We start from the raw sequence: 13,834 nt of genomic DNA, 5'->3' as shown, positions 1-13,834 counted from the left end.
GCTTATTACAAGATATTGCATATAATTCCCTGTGCTATACAGTAGGACCTTGTTGTTTATCTATTTTATATATAGCAGTGTGTATCCGCCATTCCCAAATTCCTAATGTATTCCTCCCCCACCTCCTTTCCCCTTTGGTAAACATAACTTTGTTTTCTGTGTCTGTGAGTCTGTTTCTGTCTTGTAAATGAGTTCATTGATATCATTTGTTAGATTCCACATAGAAGTGACATCATTGGTATTTTTCTCTCTCTTTCTGATTTACTTCACTTAGTATGATAATCTCTAGGTCCACCCCTGCTCCTGCAAATAGCATTACTTCATTCTTTTTCATGGCTGAGTAGTATTCCACTGCATATATGTACCACAGCTTCTATATCCATTCACCTGTTGTTTCTCTGTTTTCGCTACTATAAGTAGCACTGCTGTGAACATTAGGGTGCACGTATCTTTCCAAATTAGAGTTTTTCCAGATACATGCCCAGGAGAGGGAATGCTGGATCACCATGGTATCAGTTCCCTCTTTCTTCAAGTGCCAGTCTGAACTACACATGAAATTGAAGGTGTGCTTCTGGCATAGCTTTCCATAAGAGCAAGGCAAGATTTTTCCAGTGCTCCTCTCTGTGCTGCCGTGCTGAGACTGTTTACCCTGCAGCATTAGGAACAGTCTACATTTTTCATCCTCAGCACACACAGGCGGATCTACTTCCTGACTTGCAGCCAACAACCAACATTCCAAATTGCACCATTTCACCACTTTACTCTGGATGCATGGTGTGTGCAAAACTCACTTTGGAACAATACGTTGCTTTCCTGCTCATTTGCCCATGACTCCTGGGAGTTTCCCATTTTCCATCCTCGAGAGCTTGACTTTTTACTTCTTAGATACCCAAGGGCTGTCACTGACTGTTCATGAGTCAAACTGCCTCAACTAGGGAAGATTTCTAATGAGAACAGTTCTGACATTCTCCATTTGGGATGTACCAGCTTCTCCCTACTTTTTGATCCCTGCGTCAATGCTAAGTCTTTCTTCACAACAAAATAAAGACCCTGATCCTAAGGTGACTTTGTTCAAGTGATAGTGTTTGGTGTGGAATCTTGTCAAAGGCCTTTAGAAAAATCTTTCTCTTTCCGCCCCTTTTCTTCATCCTGTTATATCTGCTGAAAATGTTCTTTAAAACTATCCCTTTGTGTTTAACTTTTGGTACCTCTCCATAGCCAAGTCCATCATCTCCATTCACTAAACTCCTTAAAGGTTTATCCAATGACAGGGCTGAGCAAGATCTGAATTCATCTGGTTTTGGCATGCTTCCCATGGTCTACATTTCTGCCTACCCCCTGACTCCTTCTTTGTAACAGGGGTCACATCTGCAATCTGGCATAGTAGCTTACATACCAATAAATCCCAGTGGCCTAATTTCACCCTCGAGTTCCTGCAAAACTCTCATTGAGTCGCCCTCCACTTGGTGATTTATCCAGATTTATTATGTCAATTTGGCAAAATAGCGCTGATACAGCTACCATTGGATATAAGGCATCCATCTTGCATTTTCAGGGACAATACAAGACTGGTATCTCCCTAGGATCTTATTCATTAAAAGCTAAGCTTGAAGAATTCACCCATGAGCTCCCATCACTTCATACTCTGGAGAGCTCTCTGTTCCAGCATCGTCTGTAGTCTATCCTCTTTCTTGAGTTAAATTGTTCTCTCTGATTTGAAAGAAACTTGTACTTGCTCTTGAAGTCTTGTATAGAATACTCCTAAATCTCTCTGCATTTTGAAGACCACTTTATCACTCTATTATGTCGGTTCTTCACACTTTGTAGACTCTCCAGTTATTTCTTGAACCATATTTCAGCTTAGGAAAAGAAGCTAATTACTTCCTAAAATAAAATTGTTGATACTTCCAGGTATCCATGCAATTGGGAATGCAGGGGACATGAAATAATTTTGAATGAGGTGTTTTTTACAAAATCATTGCATTTTTGTCATAGCTACCAGCTCTAAAATTAGTGAACAACTTAATGAGTGGCCGATCAAAATTCTAGGACAATTATTGTAATGATTAATAGTCATTAATTAATATAAGACATTTATTGTTCTCTAACACAATGTGAGACAAAGTGTGAGGCACTGGGAATTCAGCTAATTGAGGGAACATGATTTATGCCCCCAAGGATCCCACAGTGTGAAGTCAAATCAAACGTGGACTTGTAAATAAATAAATCAAGGTCACTCGGTAATAGGTGAGTGACAGGTACCCAATAATAAGTAGGTAACCTGCTCTGACACTGTGAAAGACGGTCCATCCCTGTGTCTCTCCATGAGGCTCATCTGGGCCTGTGTCCTTTGCAATAAAGCTGTAATGGCAAAAAAGAAGGAGTGAAGGGGAGAGCAATAGCTTCCACCTCCAGGGGAAGAACTGTTTTTGGAGCAGAGTGAACAGTGATACTGAGCTGAGACTTCATGAATGGGTGGGAGAGCCCTGGGCAGACCCTGGTGGGAAGAGCAGGGGCATTAAACAGGAACCGTGGTGTAGAATGAAAAGGAATGGTAGCAGATGAGACTGGAGAAAACAGACAAGGCTAGAACTATCTTCTATGGGAAAATAAAGGCAACGTGGTTTTAAATAATGAAATACTGTGGGTCCCAAGGGGTTTGGTTCTAGGACCCCCTACTGACACCAAAATCTGGGATTTCTAAGTCTCTTACAGACATTCTCTGTATCCACCTGCGGGTGGTTGAATCCATAGATGTAGAACCTCGAAGAGAAAACTCTGTAGTATGGTCAGATCTGTCATATGAGTGTGCAAGCAGAGAGATAACTGAAGAAGTTATTACCGCGTTAAAGGAAGAGCTAATAGAAGCATGGCAGTCAGGAGGGAAAGAAGGAAGTGGGTTTAACATACAGTGAAGCGCATATATCTGAGTCCCTCAAACATTTATTTGAGTGGTACTGAATTGAGGAAGAGCAAAAAGTTAAGGGTGACCTTTTCCCAGAATTCATTTCTAGGTAATTAGGTACATGATGGGGCTGACAACCGAAAAGAGAGGCTGTAGGAGGAAGCACAAGTTAATAGTTAAGTTGGTTGGAGTATTATGGGAAGGTTCTGAAAAGACGGTGAGTTCTGCTTTGAGTGGAGGGGTATCAAGTGAAGATTTCCAATATGTAATTATGTAAGTCTGGTGCTTAGGCTTAGAGATATAAATGGGAGAGTCACTAGCATAGGATTGGGTCAGTTTTGCATTCTGGCTAGCTGTTGTTTCAGGTACTACGCTAAGAATGACAGCAACAAAGATGAATAACAGATGAATAACAAATGATCCCTTTCTGGAGCCTAGCAAAGAACAAGGACACAATCATTTATCATGTCTTATTCTTCTAATATGTCAGATATGTGAGTCTTATTCATATAAATTATTTTTTCTATATACTAAGCCCTTGTCAATACATACTCTATTAGTTTAATTAACTCTTTTGATCATTCTTAACACCAGCAACTACCACACTTTTTGGTTCCAAGGCTTTAAGAATAAAGTTTATTCCAGCTGGAAAAAAAATTATTTAGCTGAAATTTTCTACTTCTTACCCTATGTCCTTTATATCACATTTTGTGAAGGAGAAGTTAGTTTCACTTCTTGAATCAAGGAAGATTTGGTAGGAAACCTATTCAAAAGAGCTCTTGCTTTTGCCCCTTTAAAATGCTAACTTCCTTTGAAAAGTAAATGTATCACATGAAGACAGTTGGCTTATGGGTATAAAATGATGGTCGAAAAAGAGTGTTAATGAAAAGTCTCCATATTTACCCTAACAAAGTTCAGGAATTATCACCCCCCAAAAAAAAACAGATTTTTCTGAAGCTTTGTTTAAATAAATTATAGAGATGGTGACAACATCGTGTGTAAAATTATTTCATGAAAGCCAAAGTGAAAAGAATGCTCTGTAATTTTCATTCACAGTAAATGAATGGCTACCAGTCCATCCTTTGAGCAAGTGCTATAGACAAAGAATAACTTAAAGATTCTGCTATCTTTTGAATAAAGGAAATATCAAAGAGACAGTTTTTCAGAAGTGTGTGTTGAATTGTATTCATAACATTTTTTAAAGTGGATATGTTCACATAATACACACAACTCCAATGTCCTATGATTTCTGCACAACAGAAAATGTCAAACCAAGTTATTGGAAGTTCTTCAAATGACATCTCTCTCTATTTTTTTCTGTTATCATTAAACAGGGAAGGCCATGGTAAAATTTCAGTATTTGCTGTCAAAATGGCTTTAGCCACGTTGTGTGGAGGGAAGATCATGGACAAATTAAGATGTAAGTTATTCTCTGCATCTCTCTTTGCTCACCCCTTCCATATGCCGTGTTTTCCTCTACCCGCTTCCTACCAGGTTCCCCTGACCATCCATGATTTTCCTCATTCTATGAGAGTTATTTGAAATATGATGTTCAATGTAATGAACTAATGTACAGAGGACTGAGCTTGTCCAAGTCTAGTGATTTCTTACTGTGGCCATGGCATGTGTGGGCCGTAGATTAGCAACGTGAGCAGCAGCATCTCTCTGGTGAAGGTGTGGGCCCTACCTGTAATACCTTAGCAGGTATGATTGTTACTCTGGAGCACCCCAAAGGTGATCTGCATTATAATTCTATTGCCATGGGCCAATGTCTGCAGTGACTAAAGGCACATATGGAAATGACTACTCAGATTCATTTTCCAGATGAGCAAGCTCTCTTTCAGCAACTGTACCTGGTTACCTAGGGAAATGCAATTTTAATTCACAAGAGAAGGAGGATGGTCTTTAATATTATTATCCCTGCCTTTGAGCAGACTCAAGGGGGTTCAACTTTGGAAAGAGCATAATTTGGAATCTGAACCACTTTCTTCTGGTTTTCTCTGCTGGTTCAATTGAACTGACTTATTCCTAGACATTAAGTCACTGGAAATATTCAGGAAAAAAAAGAAAGAAAAGAAATGTAATGTTCATTGATCTTTGGGTTTTATCCTAAAAATATTTTCATCTTAGATAAACGTCAATGGAATGAATGTTCTCCTTCTAGGTATGGATTATTATTATTTACAACCTGTTAAGTATCACCAGTTAGACTGTTCATGACACCAAGGTAAAATATACATTCTCTCATGTTCATGGTACAAAACTGCCTCACAAGTTAAGTCCATCACCATAGGAGATGAAGGCCATGTTAGGAAACCTTCTTTTTTCAGTCATCTCAAGCCAAAGTTCCCAGAACATTTCCTAATTCTTCTCAGCCAGTGCTGTTCAAATCACTAGACACTTGAACGGTTCCAAGGAAGATATTGCCAGGGTGTAGACAGAGGAATTACATGCAGAAACCATAGACTGCGAATGAACTGATGCCAATAGAGGCATGATAGCTAAAGGGCATTGAGTGATCTGGGGCCTTTTGTGTACGTTTTGTCACTAAATGTGGTAGTTTTTTAACCATCAAAACAGTGGGAATTTTTTGGTTAGTTGGCATGTTTTAGGTAAAGAAGCTGAGACTTGGAGAGTTAATCACAGATGGTACCAGGAATTGAACCCTAACTTTTTTCCATACATCAGTGGCTCTCAAAGTTTAGTATGTATGCAATCACCTGGCAGGCTTTTAAAAAAGAAATTTCTGGGTCTCATTCCCAGAATTTCTGATTCAGTAGGCCTAAAGTGAATGGGGGTTAGGGCAAGAATTTTCATTTCTAACTAGTTTAAAATTCTGTATATGTGACTGTTTCAAAGAAAAATTACCATGTAACCTTTGCTCTTCCCCTAAGTATTTTGAGTCTGAGTTATAATGCCCTATGAGAAAACACACTCTTAGGAACTGGGAGCCTCAAGTTACAGGCCCAGCTTTGTGAATAATTCACTGAGTTATCCTGTGGAAATTATTGCTTCTTTAGTCCTCAGCTTCCTTCTCCATCCTAAATTTGGGGATTTTGTTAGATACCTGTAGGGTATCTACCCTACTGGCTGCAATCATCTGGGACTCACAGAGCCTCTAGGCTTTTTTGTCAACCTGTTGTATATCAGCTGCTGAATGTAATCTCTTGCTTCTTGATGCACTGAGGAATAATAAAGAAAAATACAGGAATAAAAACTTTTTTTCTTTGGCATTTCCCCAGACATACCCCAAGAAGAGTTATGTCATTAAAGCAATGGATAAGGGGACAGTACATGGAAACCCCACATAACCACACATCTTCCCTCTCTCCCAGGAACCTTCTTTCATGGACCAGCCAAATGCTGTCAAGATTCAGAGAAGCTCAAGCAGACTCTCATAAGGCCCAGTTTAGATTACCTTCGGTTCACCTGAAAGATGTAAAAAATTAGAAAACCATCCCAGTGCTTGATTGAGGATAACAGCTCAGTCAGAAAGTGGCAGGAAAAAATCTCCTTAAAAAAAAAAACTTTAAAAAAATAAAAATTTAAAAAATAACAGCGTAATCCCTAAGACATTTCCTTCAGGGTTAGGCTGAGAAGAGAACATTTAGCAAAAGGAACCAGGGCAGAGGAAGAAACTCACAAGGGCCTTGCCTACTGACATCATGTCACCATTGGCCACTTATGCTGAGAACAGTAGCAAAATTTTTTCAAAGTCTTAAGAAACACTTCCAAATACTTATTCAATCTTAGGTATGTGGACAAAAGGATCTTTTAATAAAATAAGGAGCCCAAAGCCAGTGTTCTGTGACAACCTAGAGCGCTGGGATAGAGGTTCCAGAGGGAAGGGATATATATATATATACCTAATGCCATTTCATGTTAATGTATGGCAAAAAAAAAATCACAGTATTGTAAAGTAATTATCCTGTAATTTAAAAAATTAAATGAAAAAATAAGTTTGAGGAAAACTAAGAAACCAGGTTTCTATATTTCAGAACTCCTAAGAGCCTCTTATGAACCAGGTTGATTCTATACCATCAAGGACCCAAATGCCTTCCATCTTTCCGCTTGGCTTTCCTCTGTGTCAGATGTTATCCTTCTTCTGAGGGTAAAGCAGGGTACAACAGTTTCAGGAGTCACACCCACTCCAGAGGTCCCTGGCCCTTAAGTCTCATGGCCAGGGTGGCATCAGAGACCACTTACTATATCAATTCCTAGAGAGGGGAAAGCAATGCCCATGATGGTCATGGAGTCTTCCAGTCATTCTGACCTCCTGGGCTGAGAACGGTCTCTGCTGTCTCTTAGCCCAGGAAGAAATCTGGGACCAATAAAGATGAAGGGAAAGGTTGTTACATCAGCAACAAACAACATTGGCACAATTACAAAACTCAGACGTTAACTAACTGTTTGAGCAGATATTTGCCAGTCGTTGAATCCCTCAAAATTCTCTCGCAAGTCCAGGAATTCAAAACAAACAATATATTAATAACTGCTCCAGGGCTGTTTCCTCACTCTATCCCATCATTCACCAGACACCCACGGTCAGTGAGCAAAGCCTGCATGCTCTCCAGTGGCCAAAGTCAATCCTCTGCAATTTAGTGAAAGAAGTCACAGATGCATGAGTCCCGTTGGAAGAAAGCTGTGCTCTCCAGTCTGCAAAAATAAGCTGCAGGGACTTCTCTTGTAGTTCAGTGGCTAAGACCTAACTTCCAATGCAGGGGGTGTGAGCTCGATCCCTGGTCTCAAAGAGCTAAGATCCCACACGCCCCCAGGCCAAAAAACCAGACCATAAACAGCAGAAGCAACATTGTAACAAATCCAATAAAGACTTATAAAAATGGTCCCAATCAAAAAGAAAAAATGAAAGAAAGAAGCTGCAGAGTGTCACAAATTCTGTAGAAAAACAGATAGTGTGATAACAACATATCACGTTGCCTTCCCCCCAGACCTGAATAACTGAGTGTGGTGTCCCTGTTGTCTGACTGAGGAGTCACTCTTTGAATAGTTAATCCCATGAAGGTAGTTTTAATGGTTCCCAGCTAAGTCAGTTGAAAGCAATTTGACCAAAAGCAATTTAGCTAAAAGCAGTTTGGCTGGTAGAACCTCTCCAAAATTTGTATTAATAAAAAGTGAATGTTCTTAGTCACCTTAGATAACCATTGACTGAATGAGGAAATATGGGCAATTCCACCCGCAGACAGCCATGGCTGACTTGGTGAGCAGAATCAAGGATTTCCTTTAGTCTCCTTTTGCTGGCTTCCATTTAGTCATAAAACAGGCAGGGTAATAATGTTGTAATAAGCATTGCGTTATATAGTAAGAAAATAAAACAAAAGGATATGGAATGTCTCAGAATTTGAGAGATTTATTTTTCCTTCTTTAAATTCTAATTCCCTTTAAGCCAGTATGACAACTGTGCTAGTCCGGCAGTTTTTCTGTTTTTGTGCACAGAGATGAGAAAGATTTAGTCCATGACAACTAGCCCCTTCATTTGGGGAACACGGGGCAAGAGTAATTGGCTGAAAATAATTTAGAAATTTTAAAAAGCAAAAAAGCAGAAAACAGCAGAAAATTTGAAGCTGAGTTTTAAATGTTGCTTTAAATGCATTAAAAGGGACAAGAAACCCCCACGTTGTACCCCAGTTTCCAATACTCAGGGCCACCAGGAGCCAATATACAGGGTGTTCTTCAGGTACCCTCAGGCGGCAGAGCGTGTGAGGGCGCCCCCTGCAGGCGTGGGACACAGAGCCCTATACATAAACTGACCTAATGTAATATACTCCTTTTCTGTCAAAATATCTTTGATCCGATTATTGTTGTTACGGATCTTAAAGATTTCTTAATCCAGTGGCATAAGTCTGGAATGTCAGGTGCTGTTCTAAAGCTTCTAAAGAGGGCTTGTTTTATTTAAAAAACTATCATTATGGCAAACACCGTGTATTTCCTCAGTTTCTATTAATGAATAGGTTGTTCTGCCTCCAAGCCTATCCCCAGGGCAATATTTCTAACTCATTGGGCTGCCTTTAATTCTTCAGTATCTTTCTCATCACTCATGTCCTGTACACTTGGCCGGCAAGTCCCCTTGGTAAGGAAATCTTCCCTGCCTCGCTCCTCCCTCTGGGAACCGTCTCTGAGCTCCTGTCGCACCCGTACACCCCACTGTTCCTCGGCTCACACCAGCTTGTTATCACGTGTGGGTCGCCTCACCCATGATGTAAGCGCGTCTCTGTCATCCCCGTTAGACCAGGACCTTCCAGGGGCAAGAGCCAAGTCCTGCTTTCCCTGTGTATCCGTGGCTTAGTGCAATTTCACATGTTTGTTACGTGCCAAGTTAATTTTAGTTTAATAAATCCACGAATGTACATTCTTCTAAAGTAACATTGTGTGGAGCTGTAGGAAACACACAGGTAATTTAAAATATGATTTGGAACCTTATAGAACAATCCTAGTGGGGAGGCAGCATCTAAACATACAAGGTGAGTGGCAGAAAGTGTGATGTGAAATCAATAAGAAAAAGATACAACATTTCTGTACTGTATACTACATGCCATGCATACATCAGTATGCTTTTCATCTAGTAACTAGTTTAATCCTTGAAATAGCCCTCTATATTGTATAGATATACATATATTTCATGTTATAAGCATATTATATGTATCTGCATGCATATGTACATATATAGAGATAGAGACACAGAGGTCTCCAAATTAAGGTACAAACACATACCATATTGTGCCCCCTCATTTCTTTTTAAAAACCTGACTGGCCATTAACAGTCATTTCACTTTAGTCCCAGTGAATAGCCCTAGTTTGGCTATTACTTGGTAGAATTTCATCAGTACAAATGAGTTTAATATTAGCTTCACATTTGTGAAAGGTCACTGTTGGTGCCCTTCAAGTTTTACTCTAGTTAGAGATGTTTAAATTATTTCAGTGTGGATTTGAAAAGCCTAACCTCCTCTTCAAAAATGTGCCCTGGCCTAGAAATTCCAGGTCTAGAAGATCATCAGGATGACAAGATTATAATTAGCCAAATTGTCCCCAAATAAACAAGAAGGCAGTTCTAATAAGAAAGTACATTTACTTCTTCAAGGCTTCTTTTTTCTCCTTTGGATTGGAATTCTTGAGTTTCTATCTTTGCAATTACATAAGAGGATTTTGGTTTTGTTTTGTTACTTTTTTTTTTTTCTGTTGGCAACTTCTTTTTTGGACTAGTTCTAGTGAAACATGAGATGAAATTCACTATAACAACATTGTGAAAATCAGTGAGAACATCATTAATTTTTGTTGCTCATGTAGAATATCTGTAGCTTTATAACTGATTAACTGTTGGAAACACAATAGAAATCATTTATAAGTGGAGTATTTAAAAAAAAAGAGAGCCAGTTCACGTCCTCAAAACATAATCCAATAAAAGCCTGTAATATGCTGAACATCTGACTGGGGTGTGAAACAATGTCCCCAGATTACATTTTGACCTTGAAAAATTAAGTCCAAAATGAACAGAGGTAGCATGTTGACTTTATAACAGTTTATCCCAGCAGCTGTGCTGGCCTCGTTGCAATCCAGCACGGCGACACACCATATAATAGCCAACCCTTTTCCTCCAATAGTGATTTCCACAGAGGAATTACAGAGTGCTTTGGGAAATTATGCCATGAATATTCATTAAGTGCACATAGTGGCTAAAAGAGGTCCAATAAAGCTAGTGGCTCTGCTGAGAGGAATCTAGATCCCTGACTTTACCTCACTAAACATCGGCAAGGCCAGGCTTCTCTTGACTGCATGAGCCTAAAAACCCTTCCCTGTAAATCAATTGCCTTCCACCCAGAACACTATGATTTATAGGAAGTTTTCTACTTCTGTGAGAAGTTAATCAAGTGTTTTCATTGCATCCTTATCCCTATATGTCTTTCATTTTTCCATATCTTAAACCAAAACCCAGAAGTTTTAGTGACACTATGCCAGTCTCCTCTATCTCCAGGCAATAATACTGGAGTGGGTTGCCATTCAGCATTATTGTCTGGAGAATCCCATGGACAGAGGAGCCTGATGGGCTACAGTCCATGGGATTGCAAACAGCTGGACAAGACAAAGCAAAGTAACACTTTCATAGACAGGTAAATAGCTAACTTGCTAGATATGCACAAACCCTAACATTATAGTAAAATTTTCATTGTGTATTTCAAAAGAAGTCAGCATATTTCTCACATATACAAAATTCCTCCCATTGAGTATGTGTATGAGTTGATAATTGACCTCAAACTAAAAATGAGATGTTCTCTGTCCTGTCAAAATATGCTAATTTTATCCAAATTGCTAGTTAATGCTACGTGCCAAAATCATCTACAAAAAGATACCAGAGAGAACACCATGCCAAGAATATCTCAGCATAAAGATTAGCTTTCGTATTATTCTTTCATAATAAATTCTATGTTTAATTTCTGCCACATTTTTTGTTATCTGCAGTAGATATGTTGAGCTAAAACAGTGGGAAATCTTTATGTGATGAATAAATATCTTTCCTTTTCCATCCATCAGATATTTTCTCAATGATTTCTGACTCCAGCGGGGTGATGGTTTATGGACGATACGATCAGTTCCTACGGGAAGTTCTCAAGCTACCCACAGCAGTTTTCGAAGGTCCTTCATTCGGTTACACAGAACAGTCAGCAAGATCCTGTTTCTCTCAACAGGTAGGAAACAACTTGTTTAAGGGAGTATCTCTCAGCGGGTGCTGTCTCCTGTGTCACTCCAAGTCTCTATTTCTTCATCATAACCTGTAGTGTGTCTTCCAGCTTCTGACAAATGACTTCTGAGTCAGTAACTGAGTGCAGCACATCTGGGTAATAATAGGTGGTGCTTTCTGACCTTGAGCCAGCATCAGGCAGAATTCTTTATTTGCACTGTCTAATTTAATCTCTACTCACAACCCTATGGCACCCCACTCCAGTACTCTTGCCTGGAAAATCCCGTGGACGGAGGGCCTGGTAGGCTGCAGTCCATGGGGTTGCTGAGTCGGATACGACTGAGCAACTTCACTTTCACTTTTCACTTTCATGCATTGGAGAAGGCAATGGCAACCCACTCCAGTGTTCTTGCCTGGAGAATCCCAGGGATGGGGGAGCCTGGTGGGCTGCTGTCTATGGGGTCGCACAGAGTCGGACATGACTGAAGTGACTTAGCAGCAACAACCCTATGAGCTTCCTTTGTGGCTCAGAGGTAAAGAACTGGCCTGCCAATGCAGGAGACATGGGTTCAATCCCTGGGTCAGCAAGATCCCTTGGAGAGGGAAATGGCAACCCACTCCAGTATTCTTGCCTGGGAAATCCCATGGACAGAAGAGCCTAGTGGGCTACAGTCCATGGGGTCGCAGAGTCAGGCAAAGTTTAGCGACTAAACAACGACCACCCTAACCCTCCGAATCATTCGTTATGACCACATTATCTAAAGGGCTGAATTGTCACTCAGCCTCACATAAAACCCAAGTCTGACCCAGCACTAAGTTTCATCAGTGTTTAGCAAAGGAGACAAAAAGAAATCTCAGCACATGCCCTGTGGGATCTGGGAGGCCCTCAATCATCCACCAAGTTGGGGTTCAGAGCCACATGTCTTAACTGGGCATGGAGCAAGTCAGCTGAAGGAAGCTGCGTAGTTTGGAGGGCTATCCATGTCTATGTCTGTCCCGTCTTGTGGAAAATCTACATGTCTAGAACTATTCTCCAGCACGCATGGTAGAGGTTTAGAAATCCATAAACTGAAGGTTTGTTTACAATTTTTAAAAATCCAAACTCACCAAGTATGTGACATACTTGGCCCTTTACATAAGCAAACAGTGCTTAGCAGCCACTAAACAGCTGCCTTTACTGTCTAGAAAGAAAACCTCAGCTCTCTTTATGTGGTGATCTAAGAGGTCAGAAATGCCTCAGGCACCCCTGTAGGTCAAGGATGTATATAGAGTCATCAATGTATCCATACACTCAAGAAGAGAAGGGATAGTTTGATACGCAAAGTATCAACTCTACTCCCCGAGAACCTCACTCAGGAAGCCTTGCTGACCTTTCCCATGCCCCCACCCCCAGGCTGGCATCCCTACCCGATCTCTGTCCCCAACTAAGCATGCTCCTCTGTATTTCCCTTTCAAGCTGGTGACATCAGAATGGATCCATTCACCTACGTCTCCTGCTCATTGATGGCCAAGTCCTGCTAGTTTCACCTTCTCTAATTGTCTCAGGTCTCTTTCCTCATCATCATTGATTGCCTGGCCTCTTGCATTAAACCCCGGGCTAAACTCTCCTTCCCAGGATTTACTTGTTTGTTTGTACATTTGTTGATTATAGTGCATTATAGAAGCCTCAGGAAATATGCTAATGCCTCGGAGTATTTCTCATTTAAGTCAGCCACAATAATAGGACTTTTTTAATCTAATAGGATTTTATATATTCAAGAAGAATTATATAGGTGTTGCCATTGCTCAAAATGAAGTATCCTAGATATTTCTCATTATATAATCTTTTACACACCCTCAATGATGAGAAATTTTTATATGTTGAAATCATAGCGTCTCTGTTTTACTTCCAGGAGTGATTTTAAGCCAGTACGATGAAAGGTCAAAATGGATAAAACCATGTGAAGTAGAAATAGAGGCAACATAAATAAATAATCAGACCAGTTTGTTTTTGTGCTTCATAAGCTGGCTATAGCAGCAACTTGAAGGATGAAATTCCAAAATTGTTTTAATTGCTTCGTTGGAAAGTCACCCCAAGTGATTGTTTTAAAACACAGTATTATTTTAGCCATATGAATTGTAGTAGCTTTTTAAAAAGTACTGTCTCATTACTTATTCTTTATATCATTTCTCTTTTAATAATAATGCTAGGAAAAAAAAAATAATAATAATAATGCTAAGGACGTTCCTGGAGGTCC

General features: G+C 39.9%; 1 protein-coding gene across 28 annotated transcripts in view; it reads left to right on the top strand.

Annotated features, from left to right (window-relative positions):
- Positions 1-13,834, top strand: part of DTNA (dystrobrevin alpha) — a 414,322-nt gene that overhangs the window by 318,269 nt on the left and 82,219 nt on the right. For all 28 annotated transcript variants that reach the window (XM_043444242.1, XM_043444243.1, XM_043444251.1 and 25 more), the window contains 2 exons: positions 4,240-4,325; positions 11,450-11,604. In XM_043444242.1, coding sequence (XP_043300177.1) covers positions 4,240-4,325; positions 11,450-11,604 — 241 coding nt within the window. The remainder of the gene's footprint in view (positions 1-4,239; positions 4,326-11,449; positions 11,605-13,834) is intronic.

This window comes from Cervus canadensis, chromosome 23, assembly GCF_019320065.1.
Source record: "Cervus canadensis isolate Bull #8, Minnesota chromosome 23, ASM1932006v1, whole genome shotgun sequence".
Classification (NCBI taxonomy): Eukaryota; Metazoa; Chordata; class Mammalia; order Artiodactyla; family Cervidae; genus Cervus; species Cervus canadensis.
This window is presented reverse-complemented; position numbering and strand designations above follow the sequence as displayed.